We start from the raw sequence: 16,884 nt of genomic DNA on the forward strand, positions 1-16,884 counted from the left end.
GACATCCACTGATGAAATTGGCAACAGCAGCTTACACTAATAATAATCGTGTAAATTTGAGTCCACTACAGAGACAGTACACACAACAGGCACATTATCCCAGCCTACACTTTGTCTACATGGATTATTGAGAAATAAAAGGACATTGTAATGACAGAGTAACAAATTTGTTGATGACAAACATATGATGGCTGCTTGCTCTTCTTCAGCATCCATTTTCTCTAGCCATTGGGAGGACAATGCGTGCAAACATTCATGTATAACAGCTTCATTACAAGGCACGCATAATTACCATAATATCACTAATGGACCAAGTTTCAGTGCCAGCTCTGGTTTGTTTGTCTATGAGAGGGCATGGCAGCACAAAGCCATGGCACTTGCCAGTCCTTGTGAGTTGACACCCCAGTGTGTATGACTTACTGGAATACCAATAGAGAGTCTGAATTAATGTAGGGGAGCAGTAATGACCATTAGGAAAACAGCTTTGACCTCTTCACTTTGGGGACAAGCTGGTCTCATTCAATCATTATTTCTCTCCATTTCTGCTAACCGAGATGAATTGAAGCAAATCGTTGTGTTCCAACAGCGAGGTCAAATTGGTAGTCCAGAGAGAACTGAAATGCGATACACTGCAGCTCTGTACATTAATGAGGGACAGTAACAATGGATTCAGCTCAAAACATATGCATATTCTATGTAACCTTTTGTCACCTTGGGAAGCCCTTGGAAAATAGATGTATGCATAAACACATCGTCAGAAGGAGAATGCTCCACTCCACAGGCAGGAAGTTTCAAATGTACAACACTGAGGTTTTCAAGTAATCCATACCTGATTAATTTGGGGTAAATTAATGCAACACTTTTTTCTTTTTTTTTAAGTCAGGTAACTATTTTTCCTTTAACCCTCCTGTTATGTTGACCCATTTCAAAGTTCAAAAATCTAAAAATAAATTGTTCATAAAAAGGAAAATAAACAAAAATCTAAGTAATGTAAAACTACTGTATTTTTATTTAGGTCTTTCAAATGTACATTAAAAAAAGGTTTAACATGAATTTTCATAAAAAACGAGTGAGTTATCCTCATTGAACTGTGATCTGTGAGATTTAAAGAACACCATTGCACTAAATATTTATTTAAAAGGTTAGTAATGTAGTTAATAATGAGATTAAAAGAATGTCTATTGGGATTTTTGGGGTTCTGACACTTTTATATAATTAAATAGAACATTACCCAGAGGAAAATTTTACTGCTCAAGGCTTTCTCTTCTAAGTCTCTGGAGACAAAATTGAGATTCTCACTTCAGCCTTATTCAAGTTTCAAATTGTTCTCATTGGTTTCTCATTAATTTCTCCTAAAATTCACTAGGAGAAATAGTTGAGACCATGACATGAGTCTTATTTGAGACTTAAATGAGAGATCTCATTAATGGCAAATTTTCTTCTTTTTTTTTTTTAAATAGATTTTTGGCCTTTTTGCCTTTATTTGACAGGACAGCTGAAGAGAGACAAGAAATGTGGGGAGTAGTGAGCGGGGGAAGACATGCAGGAAATGGTCGATCGGCCGGGAATCGAACCGACGACCCCTGCGTCGAGGACTGTATGTGGGGCGTTTAGACCACTAGGCCACCAGCACCCAAAAGAATCCACCCCTTTAATTCTAATAACCTGTCTAAATCTGGTCAGCCCTTTTGCGGCCCATATTTTAAATAAATGGTCTCTCGTACCTGGTATGAAATCTCTATCTTTTGCAGTTTCTCTCAAATCCACTAAATCTTTGTGAAGTTGTTTTGTTCCACACAGACTTGTAAAGGAAGGACCATTTTGTGAAGTCAAAGAAGAGATCATTTGACATCTAAATAGCTGATCTTGCAAGTGGTTCAAATGTTTTAATGAGAATTGTAAGTTTGTTGACAATTACATTGAAATCTTAATTTTGCAGGGCACTATAAATGTTCATGAAAAGATGAGCTCAGGCTCTTTTTTTGCTCCATCTGAGCTCAACTTGAGACACAAAAACTGAGTCTAACAAAAACAAATGGATGGGGTTAGATTGAGACAGTTGAGAGAGCTCCTTGATTTCTCCACCTGAGCTCAAAAGGAGTCACAACACTTGAGAAATACCTGAGAATCCTTTCAGATTTTGACCAGATCTCCTTTTGAACTGAAAGGGAGACTAAGCTGAGACTTTTTGAAACTTTTTTCTGAAGTCAAGAATGAGAAACAGGAGACATAAGCTATAGTCTCATTTTGCTTTCAAACAGATCTCATTGTTGCCTAGGAGACATAAATGAAACACTCTTCTCTAAATTTATTTTCCTATGGGTATTGCTGTTCCTGAGAAACGAACATAACAGGAGGGTTAAAACAGTAATTTAGGCTTCATATTGCCTCTGCTCTCCACTTACAGTCTATCGGAATTATGGCAGTGACTGTTTGCTATATGTTGTAATGCAGATATGAACAGGTATGATCTACGGAGACTGTAGCATGAATCAGGGTTTGGATTAGTAAGGATAACTATGAGTGGGTTTTCCATGAACAATACAAAGTCATACAAAATTTCAGAATCTATTGTTTTACCTTGTTTGGATCACTGGTTGTTATGATCCACACACACTGGGAGTTGCTCTCATACTGGATTGGGAAGTTAGGAGATGTAAAAGTCCCAGAGGGTCCCTGAAGATTCGACCCGCAAGTTTTCACTGCAACAGTAAGAATATGAAGACACTGAGGATGTTAAGATGAAGCTAAAAAATTCAATATATCCTTAGTCGTGTTAAGTAATATATATTCATATACAGTATACATAGGTTAAATTATCTCCAAAAAAAAACATGAAGTCCGTTGTAGGAATGTACAATTCAGAATAAATATGCTAAGACAGCAGAGTAATAACTCCTAGATTGTAATTTGACAGAAGGGTAAAATATTGTTTGCACAAGTACAGAGAGGGTCTATTAGCTGCATTTCCATTAATCAAATAAAAGGTGCTCCAGGTATTATGAAACATAGAAACACATCCAGAGCTGTTTTGGATTGGAAAAGCAGAGTGCTGCAGCAGAGGCTTTCATACATAATTAACAGAAATGAACTTTCCTCTATCTGCATAGCCCATATCCAGAGGCACTGCCTTAATCAAACTGTTTTATTAGCTCTCTAGAAGCCTCGCTCACCCTTGCAGACAGGTCTGTGGTCGCTCCAAGCAGCAAAGACCTCGGCAACGCGCTGGCAGGTAATCGTTTTGGAACCCTGCAGCACATGGTCCTCATCACAGGTAAATTGAGCAGTTGCTGCGATGCTGAGAAGATAACAAACACCATTAGCTCCTGAAAAAGCAATCAATTTCCAAAAAATGAGTCCTGGTGAAATAAAGAATTCATTATTTCATTTGTGTAGTTCATTACAGTGGTACAGTGTGCTCTGTAAAACTGAATGAATATATTCATCCAGTTACTCTCGTCCTCAGTGTACATCCTAATTCTTCAAGCGTCCCAGTTAAAAATAACATGAATGCCCTTTCCCACTGTGTTCATTTTTCACATATGATTTAATAAACACCTCAATTATGTGTTACTATAAAAGCTAGACATGAAAAAAACAAAGCCAGAGGAGTTCAGTCAAGAAAGATCTTAGGCACAGAGGGTATATACTTATGTGGACAAACAGATATACACTCAGTTCTGAGGAACCACAGAGTGGATTTCACAGAGCAGAAGAAAACAGACTATGCTGTATAATATCAGCAAAATACTTTCCATGACTCGGGTGTATAAATCACACGTTTGATGTTTAATATTTAATAGCAATGAAACAATGTTTCAATTCTTGTGCATGTCAACATTATCAGCCTTGAGCTGGATTACACAGGTGCACATGGGTTGTTTACTTAACCCAGTGTGATATCTGGATGGATAGCATGTTCTTCTTTACTCTCCCTTGTGTTAATCTGAGCTCAGTCACTCAAGCAAAAGCTCACCTGAAGTCAGAGCCGATCCGTTTGCCATTTTCCGGCTCCCCTGGGTCAGGGCAGTAATTAGACACCTGTTTGATTCCTCCTTCATTCACTGAGCAAGAGAGAGAAGGACCAAGAGTGCCATGAGAGAGACACTTAAACTGTCAAAGCTTCGCACTTTCAGCAAACACGCACTGCAGTTAAAAGCACTTGAATAGCAAAAAAACTCTCTGTTTGGATGTTCGGTAGTTTTGTTTGGTACCAGAGTTTGATGCCAGGGATCACATATTTAGACAAATTGACCTCATCTCTCAATGTCAGAGACCTTCAACTGCCAGTCATTTGGCAGCATTGTTGTGAATACATATTTGCGTTCTGCAATATCAAAGGGAATGCCAAGGGTGAATGTAACTCTCTTACCTGTGCTAGACAACGTAGACGGGAATATATATCTGGGTCCAACAGGCACTAAGAGGATTAAAGAACTTCAACTATCAATTTCAGGAGCTACAATGATTGCTCAGTGTGACTCTCTATGTATTATAATGGTTTAAAAACACTAGATAAGGCCCTGCAGATATTGTATATATGAGTGCATCCTTTACTGCAGTGGGAATGTAAAGGCTTGGAGGTGGAAAGTAGTTTTTATTTGTGCTCTCACTTTTAAGAAGCGGGTCCCCTCCACATTATAAGCTGTATATTAAAGACTGCATGCACTAGAAATGAAATTCATTAATTATGTAGCATCATAATTATTGTTAAAGTTTGTTTTAACGGTTGCAATAAGACATCCACCCCACATACACAACGACCCTTCTGTTTTAATGCTCCTCTGTTCTCTTCTTTGACTTCCTTCAGGAAGTTCATTAGCTTTGAAGTTAATTGTTCCGGGTTATAACACAGTTATGGGTTCAATTATATGCAATGAATCCACAAGGCATATGAAGCATCTCTTCTTGTCTTTTAAATGATATACAGTAGTGTCTGGTGGAAAAGATTACAGCCCTCTGCATTATTCATGCCTCCATGCTTTGCAGAATCTACCACACGTGAGGTAATAAAGATTACAACCTGTTATCACTGAAGTGTTTAGCACAGTGTGGAGTTAGAGGGAATTGTGTTTTAGATTTATGTTAATGACAGAGCTCCGCAAGCAATTAAAATGCATTCACTTCAGCCTGAAGTGTACACAAATCATCTGACAAGTGAGTGGTCACTCAACCTTGACTACTGCTCGGTGTAGATCACACAGTGCATGAACATAAGTCATTCTAATGTATTGCTTAAATAGCACAGAATGAGGCAAGGGGATTCTGAAATTTTGCATGTTTTGCTGCAATATACATAACAAGCCCTGATCTAGCTGAGGTCATTTTCTGTAAGGACAGGGAGTCTGGGACAGCAGGTTATAAAGGTCATTAGAAAGAAAAGGACACTGCACTTCTGCAAAATCTAGTACTGTAGCTTAATTCCTTCACCGAATGATGCAGCATAAAAAAAGGAGGCAAGAAAGAAACCAACACCCAGAACGCAAGCCCTGCATAAACAAAAACAATGAAAATAGTTGCATAAGAAAAATAAAAGACTTACTCAAAGACAGTTTGTTAGTGTTGTCCTTTCCTGGTAATAATTTTACCCCTCTGGATTTAAGCTCTCCAGAGCTTTTCACTGGTCGAGAGCAATAGAGAGAGTTCATTAGATAAAAGAAGTTACAGTATTAGATGTGAGAAGATACAGTAAAAGTGTTTTCTTTCTCTGGATCATACTGGTCCTAGGAAGAACATCAAAATGTAATTGCTACTGGTGAAACTCCTTTTTCAAAATAAATGAGTCCCTGCCTACGGGCTGCCCTGGCAATTCTATAAAGCTAAATTACTTTCTCATGTTTGTTTGTTTGTTTGTTCATATGACTCAGACATATCAAACAGTGGATGGAAATTGATTGGTCTAGCAGATTTAATGGTTATAGCTTGTAGGGAGAATTCTGCATAGCATCAAAGAGAAGTCCATGGACTGAAACACTACATGTTAACAGAGTTTAATTAAACACAGCAGGGGCCATATTGCACACAAAAGCCAGGTGATGCAAGAGGTTGTCATCATTTTGAATTATCAACACAATAGCCAAAAGCAATTAATGATGTACTGGCAAAACAAGGCCATTTGAATATGAAAACATCACAACAATGGCCCTCCACTGAACTTGAATTGTAGGTCAACTTGTTAATTCAACCTGTTATAAATACAATTATGATGTAAATCTATTTAGTGACCAGACAAAGCTTGTTATATGCTCAAAAGCAAAGTGCATACTAAAAACCCTCAGTGCTCGTCCTTGCCAAAAAAATATCTGCCCCTTACATCATAAATAACAAACGCATATAAAAACTGCTTTACCGCTGCTCAACAATCCTCTGCAACAGATAAGAAATGCAGTGCAACTGGTTTAATGTCGTCAGTTAGATGCCAGAGAGTCGCCAAACATGCATGACACTGAAAGTTTTATTGAGATGTTTATGGTGAAGTTGCAGGTTTCATATTTGGCTTTGGGCCAGGCTTTAAGCCTCAATGTTATAGTATATGCAGCACACTCTCTGACTTTTTAAAGTCATGCCAAAGAACAATGTCAGGGTAATGGATTATTCAGCTCCAAGAGCTGAGTTTTATAAGGGGGAAAGTATATACAGTACTTATCTCTCAAATTTTGATTAACAAGACCCTTTGAAGTCAATGGTTTGAAGCAGAAAGGCCTTCATGCCCTCTGCAGAGTGGGTGTTAATCAAACTGTTTAATCTTCAGTTAACAAAGATGAAAAACATGTTTTGTAATTACAGTATGTTATTCCTACAATGATCCCTTTTCCGTTCAAAAGGTAGGGAGGGGGAAGTTCTGTTGCGATGTGCAAATTAAGTAATCACGTCTTACCTTGATACTGAGCCCTGAAGCCTTTGTGGCGGTGGTTGCTCTCTGTCACAAAATGCAGCCGCAGCCAGTTTTTGTTGCTGATGATGGGTGCTGGAATATTCATTCCTGTTATCCTGAGCAAAGACAGTCAGAAATAAAGAGGAACATTTGTCATCTGTTTGTAATATCTAGTCATATAGGTTTCTGCTTACCAGCATACCTATCCTGGAGATAATTGTTAAGACATCACAAGAATCAGAATTTTTCAGAGAAAATAATCTAGCTATCAGATGATGGATGTAATAAATTCATCCATTCAGCCATCTACTATGTCAGGCCTGGGAAGCAAATGATTATTTTAAATGAGAAGCAGCCCTAGAAGCTAGGCTAAAAAATCTTCTTACTTTGATGTGAATGGAAAAGAATTGGAACACAAACAGGCGGAGAAAAGATAAAGTGTGCTTTACCAATGTGTGGACGTGTTGTGGTAAGTGCAGTTGTCTTTGTTAAAACTTGCCTCTGTGACTGCAGGAGTCTCTGAGTGTTCTGACTACATCCATCAAACTGTTGGTGTCTTTGTTTTTGATCAGAAGTTTTATTCAATGCGTGGCCGAAGCATGAGGGATCTTCTGTAATCATGGAGATTTAAAGCTGCCAGGGGCCTTCTCATTTGTCTGGCTGACCAGTTCAGGCTTTATTCTATCGCCTTGCAATCCCTGCACCTTGCCTTGTCACACCACAGTCAATAGCAATGCCATTCTAGCTTTTAAACAGAGTCTTGGGACAAGCTGAAAGACGACGCTGTGCAGCCGAGCCTGATGTGCCCGCTTAAGCTCAGTGGAAAAAAAATGTTCTAACTTGTTATTTTTGTCTGTGTATCGTAGGTCATGTCTGTGATTTTGTGTGTGCTCATGTGTGTGCAGTCATGTTTAAGGTTTGTTTTGTGAGTAATTTCTTTGGCATTTACCATGGAGCCACCTAAGGGGCGGGCAGTCAAAAGCTAAATGGAAAAAATGAAAGTGGCATTGAGAGAAAGAGGAAGAGACAGGAAAAGAGGGATGAGAAAAAGCAAAGAGGAGAGGGGGACTTTTTTCCCTTGTTTGATATTTCATATATAAGAAATTAATTTGTAACTCTACTTGACATTTGATTTCTCCTTATTCTGATTACACCACTGTTTCCTGCTGTGTAAATGTTAAAATTATCAAGGTAGATGCACATAGAACAGTACATCTGTCAGAAAGATTATATGCTGTTGCACATTTCACTTTTCAGCCTATTGACAAAATAAATGGGATTTTTAAATACTGATATTTCTAATCCAAATTATCCATCACAAGGGGAGATGAAGGCAGCTTGTAGAGGAGAGTTAAAAGGTAATTGATTTTCACACAAAAGTTGACCTTTCTCTCCTTGTGTCATTGATAAAATGCTAATGACACCAATTTACGAGAAGAATGAAAAAGAGCAGCCGTCAGTTAGCTGAACTATTTAGAGGAAAGTGTCTCCATGTTTCTTGAAGAGGATGCTGCAAATTATCTGCTAGAATTCTGCAAGAAGTCTAAGAGAAAATAGATTGTGACAATAAAGCAGCATCGGTCCAGAAGTTGTTCGGATGCTCCTGGCAGCACAGGAGTGATGTTGCAAATTTAAGACCAGCGGTGGTGAATATACTGTTGTCAGAACAGGAAAGCATGGCAGGGGGAAGTGAAACATGATCTGCAATCAGCAGTAAATAAAGGCTTAATGACACCTTACAGAGGACTTACTGCAATGGGAACATTTGTATCTACGAGCGGTAAACCATTCTATTAATCTATCGAAGAGCAGTCTGCTAGCTAAAACCTCCCTGCTACATAAAGCAATGAAAGTACAAAGTGAAAAATATGTAATGTCTTATGGTTTCATTTTGGATATGCCTGGTTTGCACAGAAGAAATACACTCCCTCACCGCTCCCTCCAGCTGCTGCACTCCCAGTGAGAGCAGATGCTCAGAGGAAAACAAAAATGTGCTCATAGGCTGAAAGCCGACAGAAGGGAGACGTACAACATCTGATTTGAGCTGGTAAATTGATGACTTGCATGTAGAAATATCATTTTGCTTTCCCTGATGAAGATATTTAATGTTGTGTGTAAATTAGCAGTCTGTAGAAAAGGTGTTCCGTCACTAATAACAGAAAGTGACCAGTGGTTTCTCATTCCTGGTATACTTTGGTTCTCACGTTGTTCTTTTGTGTCTATCGTGTGATTGAATGTTAAACAGCGGCCAAATGGTTATGCAAAATAATTCAGCGCTACTTCACAAATCCTCTATGCTTGTCACTCCTTCTCCGCAATGCAACTGTCATAAGAACAAATAATTTACTTGCAGAAAGTGGGCTGCCCAGTCTCCTTAAAACAGATAAGAACAAGTGAGTGCTGTCTAGTGTTTTGTTATTGTATCTCCTCCACTGCATATTGGTTGACAAAACATGAGAAAGTCCAATTGGAAAAAAGGATTCCTCACTGCCATTCTATCTCTGCAGACTCACTCAGGCAGTCTATTTGTGCCTTCATAGAAATAAAATGTGGCTTTTCAGAGATTACTTTTGGGCAGGAGTGCATTGTTTTTATGTGCTTGGTTTAATCCATGTTTCAGAATGCTTCATATCCTGCATTTTTGGACACTCATGGATTAATGGTAAATTCTGACATTGGTCTGTGAGGGTCATCAGTAAGCTCCTGTGAAATCTCTGAGTATAACTGGCTTAATTTGATAGGCTAAGGGGTTGAAGGGTTCACAGGAATCTCATCAAAATACCAGCGTAACGAGTCCCAGTGTGCAGGTGCTGTGGCCAAATGTGGCCTTGAGGCCAAAGCTTTAAGTCTAAATCTCTTGTGTTTCTACTTAATTTTACAGACGAGGTTATACCTAGGTTCACTGCAGACATTGAGCCACCAATTCAGATTTGTCACAAAAGATAAGGCAAGGTGGTGTGTCTTTTCCTCCCACACATATTCTATAAAATCTGACAAAAGAGAGTAATCGTAAAAAATATTTTATGCGATGCAGAAGAAGCCATTGCTCACTCCCTCATCAGGGACTGCTGAGAATATGATCTCATACAGCTTGGTGCCAGTTGTCAGTGGATGTGCTTCAGAGGAAAGTGAGCTAGTTACTGTAGACCTTGTAGCTCCTTACATTATTTACCCCAGTGGAATACCTGGGTCAATTGCCGATTCACAGTCCTTCAATTAAACGGATCGGATTCTTCCCAGTCAGACTGCAAAGGAGGAAAGCTTCTGGAAGCATTTTGATGGGTTAGACGATCGATAACAAATCCCACGAAGAAGAAAGTGAATCTAATACACATGGTAATTTAACCAAAGTTGGTCATTTAGCTGCAGGGCACCTCTGGCTCTAAATTTGCTTTGAATATTGTAATGTTCCCCTGACAACCATTGAGCCACTCCGTTGGAATAGGATGGTTCATATTTACAGCTCCATGTTGTATACCTGCAGACTACTTGGTGAATTAGTAATGTACTTTGAAGACTAGGAGTTTTTGGCATGTTACCAGAAAACGGTGTCGATGTTAGAGCAGGAAAACAGCAAAATCTGCAAAGACTTCAGAGGATGAAGGTAGAAAAAACAGTGAGTAGGAGAGAAAGATACAAAAGAAGTAACAGAATATTTTCTGATCAGTTTTCATTGTTTATAAACCACAAGAGTATGCAATGTCTGCAGAGCCTTTCAGGTTTATGTTCTCAGTCTATACTTGAAATACTTAATGAGTGATGTGTAATCTACAGCTTGTTGTTTTTGCCCTTTGTGAACAGGCCTGTACAATTACATTAAAGGTCAGAGGAATATCAAAGAACTGTTTTCCTCAGTCTAGCCAGACTCCAATGTCGGCATTTGTCAAAGGAAACAGTTTTTTTTTTGGTCTATTTTCATGGTGATTGATGTGTAGCTGCACATCAACCTTCCAGAGCGTGACAATGATGGAATCAATAAACTCATTTGCGGAGATCTGATAGAAATCCTCAATTGATAAAAGGATAAAAGCTGCTAAGAGGTGTCAGAAATACATTTTTTGGCCTACAGTCTTGGACTTTATATACTTTCAAGTTTCAGGAATTGTTTTTTATTACAATCAAACATCTATCATACACTTCAGGAAATAGGCTGGCACATTGGGCAGGTTGCTCCATTTTTCATTTTATATTACACCTATTGCACATGTCAGAGCAAATTAAATATAATTAGTATTCCCGTCAAGTTGAAATATATGTTTTGACCTTATTCATTATGTTAAGAATCAATTTCTGCAAACACTGCTGCTTCTTAATTTTCAACTCTTATTCTTCAGCACAGATGGTGATCACTGTTGGGGAGCAAAGCATCTTAATTTGTAAATAACTTGTGGCATACATTTATTTTTCACTCATGTTATCACTCCCTGAAAACCTGCAATATCAAAGGTTGACAGAGGATAGAGAAGTTAAGTTGGGTCAAGCTTGAGTACTATTTGCCTGAAAGAGGCAAAGTAGAGATGCTAAATCTGGCTGACTTGGGGGTGCCAGGCTGTCAATCATCGTTACGCAGCTCTAAACCTCAGGGGTAAATTGACAGTTTGCCTGTCTCTGCCTGCAGCTGGTGCTGTGTGTTAGGATGCTTCAAAGTCTAGCCCACCAATGGCCTTGTACGCCGTCAGAGACACTCATAAAAATAGAGAAGGCAAGAGCACTGAATTTTACGGGCATGGGAGAATTGCTCGCTTTGAATCGTGTTTGTTTGCTTGTCTGTTTGTTTACCTGGCCCAGTTGAAGGCATCTCTCTAATATTCTGGCCCCAATGCACTCAAGCTCACTGGGTCCCAGTTGGATTGTAGGGCTTAAAACGAGAACTCTGCTTGACAGCCTGTGACATTTGGTGACATAAAATAACATCATCGCGGAGTTTCAAAGCACTCAAGTGAAGCATGGTGACCGCTCACCGCACAAACAAGTAAAACTCCCAAAACTAAAGGGGCTGCTTGTTAAACTGCTCTGGCTGATGAATAAACACAGTTTGTTTCTTTCTGACCTCTTTCGGACACTGGGCTGTAAAAGCTGAATATGTCGCTTCACTCTCAGGGGCTACAGATGCACTATATATTCCAATTAATATTTTTTATTGTAAAAAAAAAACTCACTCCATGACCTAAAAAACAAAAGTATGTCTTTAGATGAAGGCAATAGAGTAATCTGTAACTGTATAAAATATGTAAAATGCATGTCGGATTTGGTGATTTAATAGAATAGTCATTAGTTAGTGTTTCTGTCTTGAAAAGAGGATTTACTTTGCCTAAATGCAATCAGCCATGCATATCATTTGTTATTTGTATAATGTTTCATGTTACAGGTGATAAAAGGAACATTTGGACCTACTATTGATCAACTGTGTCATCAAATTAAGGAATTAAAGACATGTCCATGAATTAACTTGTCACTAGGGATATTCTAAAGCAACTAATTTGTTATTTGTTAAAACACAAGTAAAAATTCTAAATGTCCATCTAGTCTTAAAGCTAGGATTGGTAGTCACGGAAAACTAGCATTAATTTGAATGTAGCATTTCCTCAGGACGTCTAACTCCTCCCCCCTCCCTTCAGAGCTCCTCCAAAACGAAGCCCCCGCTCACATGCAGAGCGCCGCTGATTCACGACCATTCGCAACTCTTTTCCCCTCTTTTTTAAGATCACAATATGTATTGATTGCCATCGGGACATAAAGATCATTTTAACAACAAAAAGTGTATCTAAATCTGACTACCAAGCCCAGCTTTAATGCAAGATCAAACTATTTATTCAACACGGATTCACACAGGATCACTGTGTCTGCTGGTAATCAATGTTTACATGTTGCTGATTGTGGCTTATGTTAGCAGAGCTAGCAAAACTAGCCTTCAGTCCTCCCTGCAGGTCCACATCCACATGCCAGTGTTTGTTACGCATCTCTCTAGTTGGGTTAACCAGATCAGCCGTCATACAACTTTATCTCTATTTTCTAAGTCAAAACAAAGCAAACCGAGCCACCTGTGATTCTTCACAACCTGTAGTAGCATCATCAACCAAACATATATCTCCGGCCATGGTGGGTGGCTGCCTTACAATTCGAACACAATAGGACTCCAATAATACAAACATAAATCCCTTTCTTAACTGACTAATAATCCTAGTGTCCACTAGCAATGATGATGACATTTTATTGTGTAGTCAACCAGACGCACACATCCCTACTCATCACAGTTTGAAAAATGTACATTATTTAATTGAGGTAAATGGAAGTAATGACTACATAGGACTGTAACCCCTTCCACAGAGGCTGTCATCTTGTACCATTATGTGTCATCAGTGGCACTGAACAGACAAACTAGTAAAAAATGCATTTAATTTAGTGGCAGTGTGAAATGCATCAGTTAGTTGGAAGATGAAGAAGAAGAGAGTGGGTGTTTGTGTGCATAATACTTTGTATTGATGGACATTTTGATGCCTTTTGTCCTCAAAGGCCACCATCAATCCACTGACGGGAGGGCTGAGCGAGGCAGCATTTCAATTGGAATCTGACTGCTAGATATCTCTAAATGTTACCATTTCTACAAAATGTTCCTTTAAATTGCTAAAAGCAACAGACACAAGATTACATAGAGCACTTGCCACTTGGGGCTCTGAGATATTAAAACAGAGAGGCATTTCTTTTCTACGTAAAACAGGAGGGCTACCTGATGGTCTGTCAAAACAAATCAGTGTCATCCATATGAGCTCTCTGTCACGCTCTCTTTAGTTACGTCAACATACGATACTTAGCAGTCATCACCACACTCAGAGCCCCTCTCCTTTTGACTCTCCCTGTCTCTCAGCGACACAGTGTCTGCCTCTCTCTCCCTCTGACAACTCTCAGGGACAACACAGCTCGTAGCTCTGTGATTGATTAGAGCCTCTTCCAACCAATTATAATTAATGCCCGGCAGGATCGCGTAAACCTGGCAGATTCTCCCATTCACCGTGGACACTGAAGAGATAGATAACCTTGGCCCCAAGGTGGGAGTTCAAACCCATTTCATATTTCCTTGTTTCAGTTTGGAGTGACTTCTACATCAAGCCCACACAGAGAGCCATAAACCAGAGTTTTTTAAAAATAAAAGAAAGGGGAGAAAGGAAAAACAAAGAAAACTCTGTCAAGGATTTGTGCACTTTAATTTAAATTCTGCAACAGGGAATCCTGTGCTCTCTCTCTGTGAATTGATGTAATTCATCCAGAACTACAGGGCATATTTAAAACATTTTCTGCACACAACTGTCCATGAAATTACATTTCTAAGGTACATTTACATGCCAGTCAGCTGGCACTTTCTGTAAGTTTCAAATATGGACACTGAATTTAAAGTGCAACTCCCACAAAATGTTACATGGTTGTGCTGAACCGTATACCAAACCTTTGTTCTTTTGCATACTTTAAGATCTCAGCAGGCAAGCCTCTTTGTTGTCCTAAAAGCCAAGAAGAAATCCCGAGGCGATGCAGCGCTGTCTTATCAAGTCCTAACTTCTCTTTGGAATAAACTTAGAGCTGCAGACTCTGTATAGCAGCTTTCTTCAAATCTTATATCTAGACTCAAAACTTATGTTTGCATTTCCCTGGTTGACAAAGCCCAAGAGCTGTTGTTGTTATTGTTTTAAAAAATAAATACATGAATGGGTAGATGGATGAATTCTTTCAAAGATCATATGTTATATGACTGCTGTTCTTTTATTATAATTACTTAATACCATCACTACAACCCTCCTGTTTCCTTTTTGTAATTGTCCTTTTTGAGCATAAACAGCTCCGACATCTGTTTCATAAGTTCTTCCACTCATGAAGTGTTTTTAGTTGATCAAAGAAGAAGCCTTTTAATCAGTACAGAGAAAACACATTAAATATCAACATGCTGGTGTCTTTTAAAATGTCATGGCAAACATTTTTAGCAGCCCATATAAAAACAGTGTCGTACTATTAGAAGTGATTTTCTTGTGAAAATGTGAAATATGTCATCCTCCTTCAGCCAACACTTGGCTAAAAACACTCAGGAAAACAGAACATGGATTCTCACAAATACAACCTCATGTACCACAATTCTCCAACAGCATCCTCTAAAACCTTGTCAACACCACAGCACATGTACATAAACACAAACAGAAACACCTGTCCCTGTTATAATGCTCATCTGATAAAATACAAGCACTATACACTCACAATACTCCTCAAAGCTTAACTCACCAGATGGTTGGCGGCTCAGATCCCTCCACTTCCAGATAATCGGACTTCTCCTCCATCTGAAATTCGGTGAAAACCAGAGAGATGGTGTCGCCTGGGTCTGCCAGGATTGTCCACTTACACTCCCCATTGGTGCCCAGACCTCCAGCACCTCCACCTCCTCCTGCTCCAGGGGAGTCGCCGCTGGGGAAATCGAAGCTGGAGATGAGCCCACTGGATCCCCTCAGGGTGCCACCACACGTGTCCTCCGCTGTCAGTCAAAAAAGAGGAGTGGGGGGCAGAGGTTTCTGGGTTATTTAAGAGCTATTACTAAAAGTTTAACATGGGTAAAAACTGTGGATTCAGACATGGAACACCTGTTCTCATCCTCTCAGATAAATCAAACTGAGAGGAACCAGCCATGAAAATTGGTGATGAAACTGCACAGGCCACATTAACACATTATATTGTTTGTTTCTCACACCTTCATAGGTTGTGAAGCCAGCATATAAAGCTCATACTGACTCAATAATTGGTTGGCTAATAATATTAAATGTAAAATAAAAGATGAGTTTTCTTTTTACTCACATTTATCACGAAGCGTCCGCATTAGTGACAATGGGCAGAGGTATCGGGCAATTTAATGTGTTTTTACTCTGTCACAGTTTTTCTGTGCGGTTTCTGTGTGGGGAGGAAAAGTCCTCGCAATCTTATTTGTGCTTTCTCCTCCATCTTGTCTCTCCCCTTTGCCCAAGAGTCAGTAATTCATCATTGTGTCCTCGGAGCCCCCTCATGTTCCAGGAAACAAACAAATAATGATAAACAGGGCTTAAAATGCTGTGAAATTGTATATTTTTCTCCAATGTGGGGAGCTTGGCACCTCTGCTGAATGTTAATGCACTCCGCCATAACAGTGGCTTGCTCTCTTTCACTTCACGTCGCTTTTCCCCTTTTACCCCCCCAACACAAACACACACACTCCCACACACACACTTTTTCTCATATCTCTTTATCTATCTACCTCTCACTCTATCTCTTTCCTTCTAGCTCTCTCAGATCTTTCCACTATTACTCACCAGCCTCCCCTCCATCCCTGTATCTGTTTTTTCTCCCTAAAGAATTCTAATGATGGCAGGGCTTTCACAGTTTTCACATCATTTAAGACTACTATGTGACACTCAGCTGTGCCAGCTGAAACCTTTGATGGCTCAGCGTTGCTCTCTGAGCTGTCAGAGCTGCCAGCCATGGAACATTCCTGTATGCTGCATTACTCAATTGGTCAAGGAACAAGGAAGCGAATGTATGAAATTCAAAAGAAGATAAAGAAAAAAGGGGAGAAGATGGGAGAGCAGGAGCAGCTATTAAGCTTGATCCATGTCCTTTGACACATTAACTGGAGCACAGCAATTGATCAAAGTATTTATAGGAAGGGTGGAGATGGCATTGATACTGTCTGAGACATCAATGATGTTCGCACATATATGACTCATATCTGGGGCAGACTCTCATTTGAAAACAACACCAAGGGTAGGCGTTCATTTGTTGAGTGCCTGCAGTCTTGTAACAAAAAAGCACATGGAGTCATGATATGTTTCCACTTTAAATCATCATACTCTCTATGTAACTCCTACCCTGAGTGACAAGTTGTACATCCCCTCATTGCATTTAAGATGACATTTCAAAGAGTGCCCAGCAGATTTGTAGGGTAATTGGCTATAGGCTGAAATTAAATGGATATTAAAGTGCTCAGAGTCTAACCAAAGGAGCCATAT

The 16,884-nt window shown here is 39.4% G+C and overlaps 1 protein-coding gene across 1 annotated transcript in view; it reads right to left on the reverse strand.

Annotated features, from left to right (window-relative positions):
• The window catches only part of LOC117823316 (CUB and sushi domain-containing protein 3-like), a 161,969-nt gene that overhangs the window by 144,208 nt on the left and 877 nt on the right, over positions 1-16,884 (reverse strand). Inside the window, exons 2-7 of the mRNA XM_034698464.1 lie at positions 15,137-15,383; positions 6,878-6,990; positions 5,543-5,620; positions 3,977-4,064; positions 3,174-3,298; positions 2,581-2,702 (exon numbers count right to left, since the gene is read on the reverse strand). Of these exons, the coding sequence (XP_034554355.1) occupies positions 2,581-2,702; positions 3,174-3,298; positions 3,977-4,064; positions 5,543-5,620; positions 6,878-6,990; positions 15,137-15,383 (773 nt within the window). The remainder of the gene's footprint in view (positions 1-2,580; positions 2,703-3,173; positions 3,299-3,976; positions 4,065-5,542; positions 5,621-6,877; positions 6,991-15,136; positions 15,384-16,884) is intronic.

The sequence above is a fragment of the Notolabrus celidotus genome, chromosome 12, assembly GCF_009762535.1.
Source record: "Notolabrus celidotus isolate fNotCel1 chromosome 12, fNotCel1.pri, whole genome shotgun sequence".
NCBI lineage: Eukaryota > Metazoa > Chordata > Actinopteri > Labriformes > Labridae > Notolabrus > Notolabrus celidotus.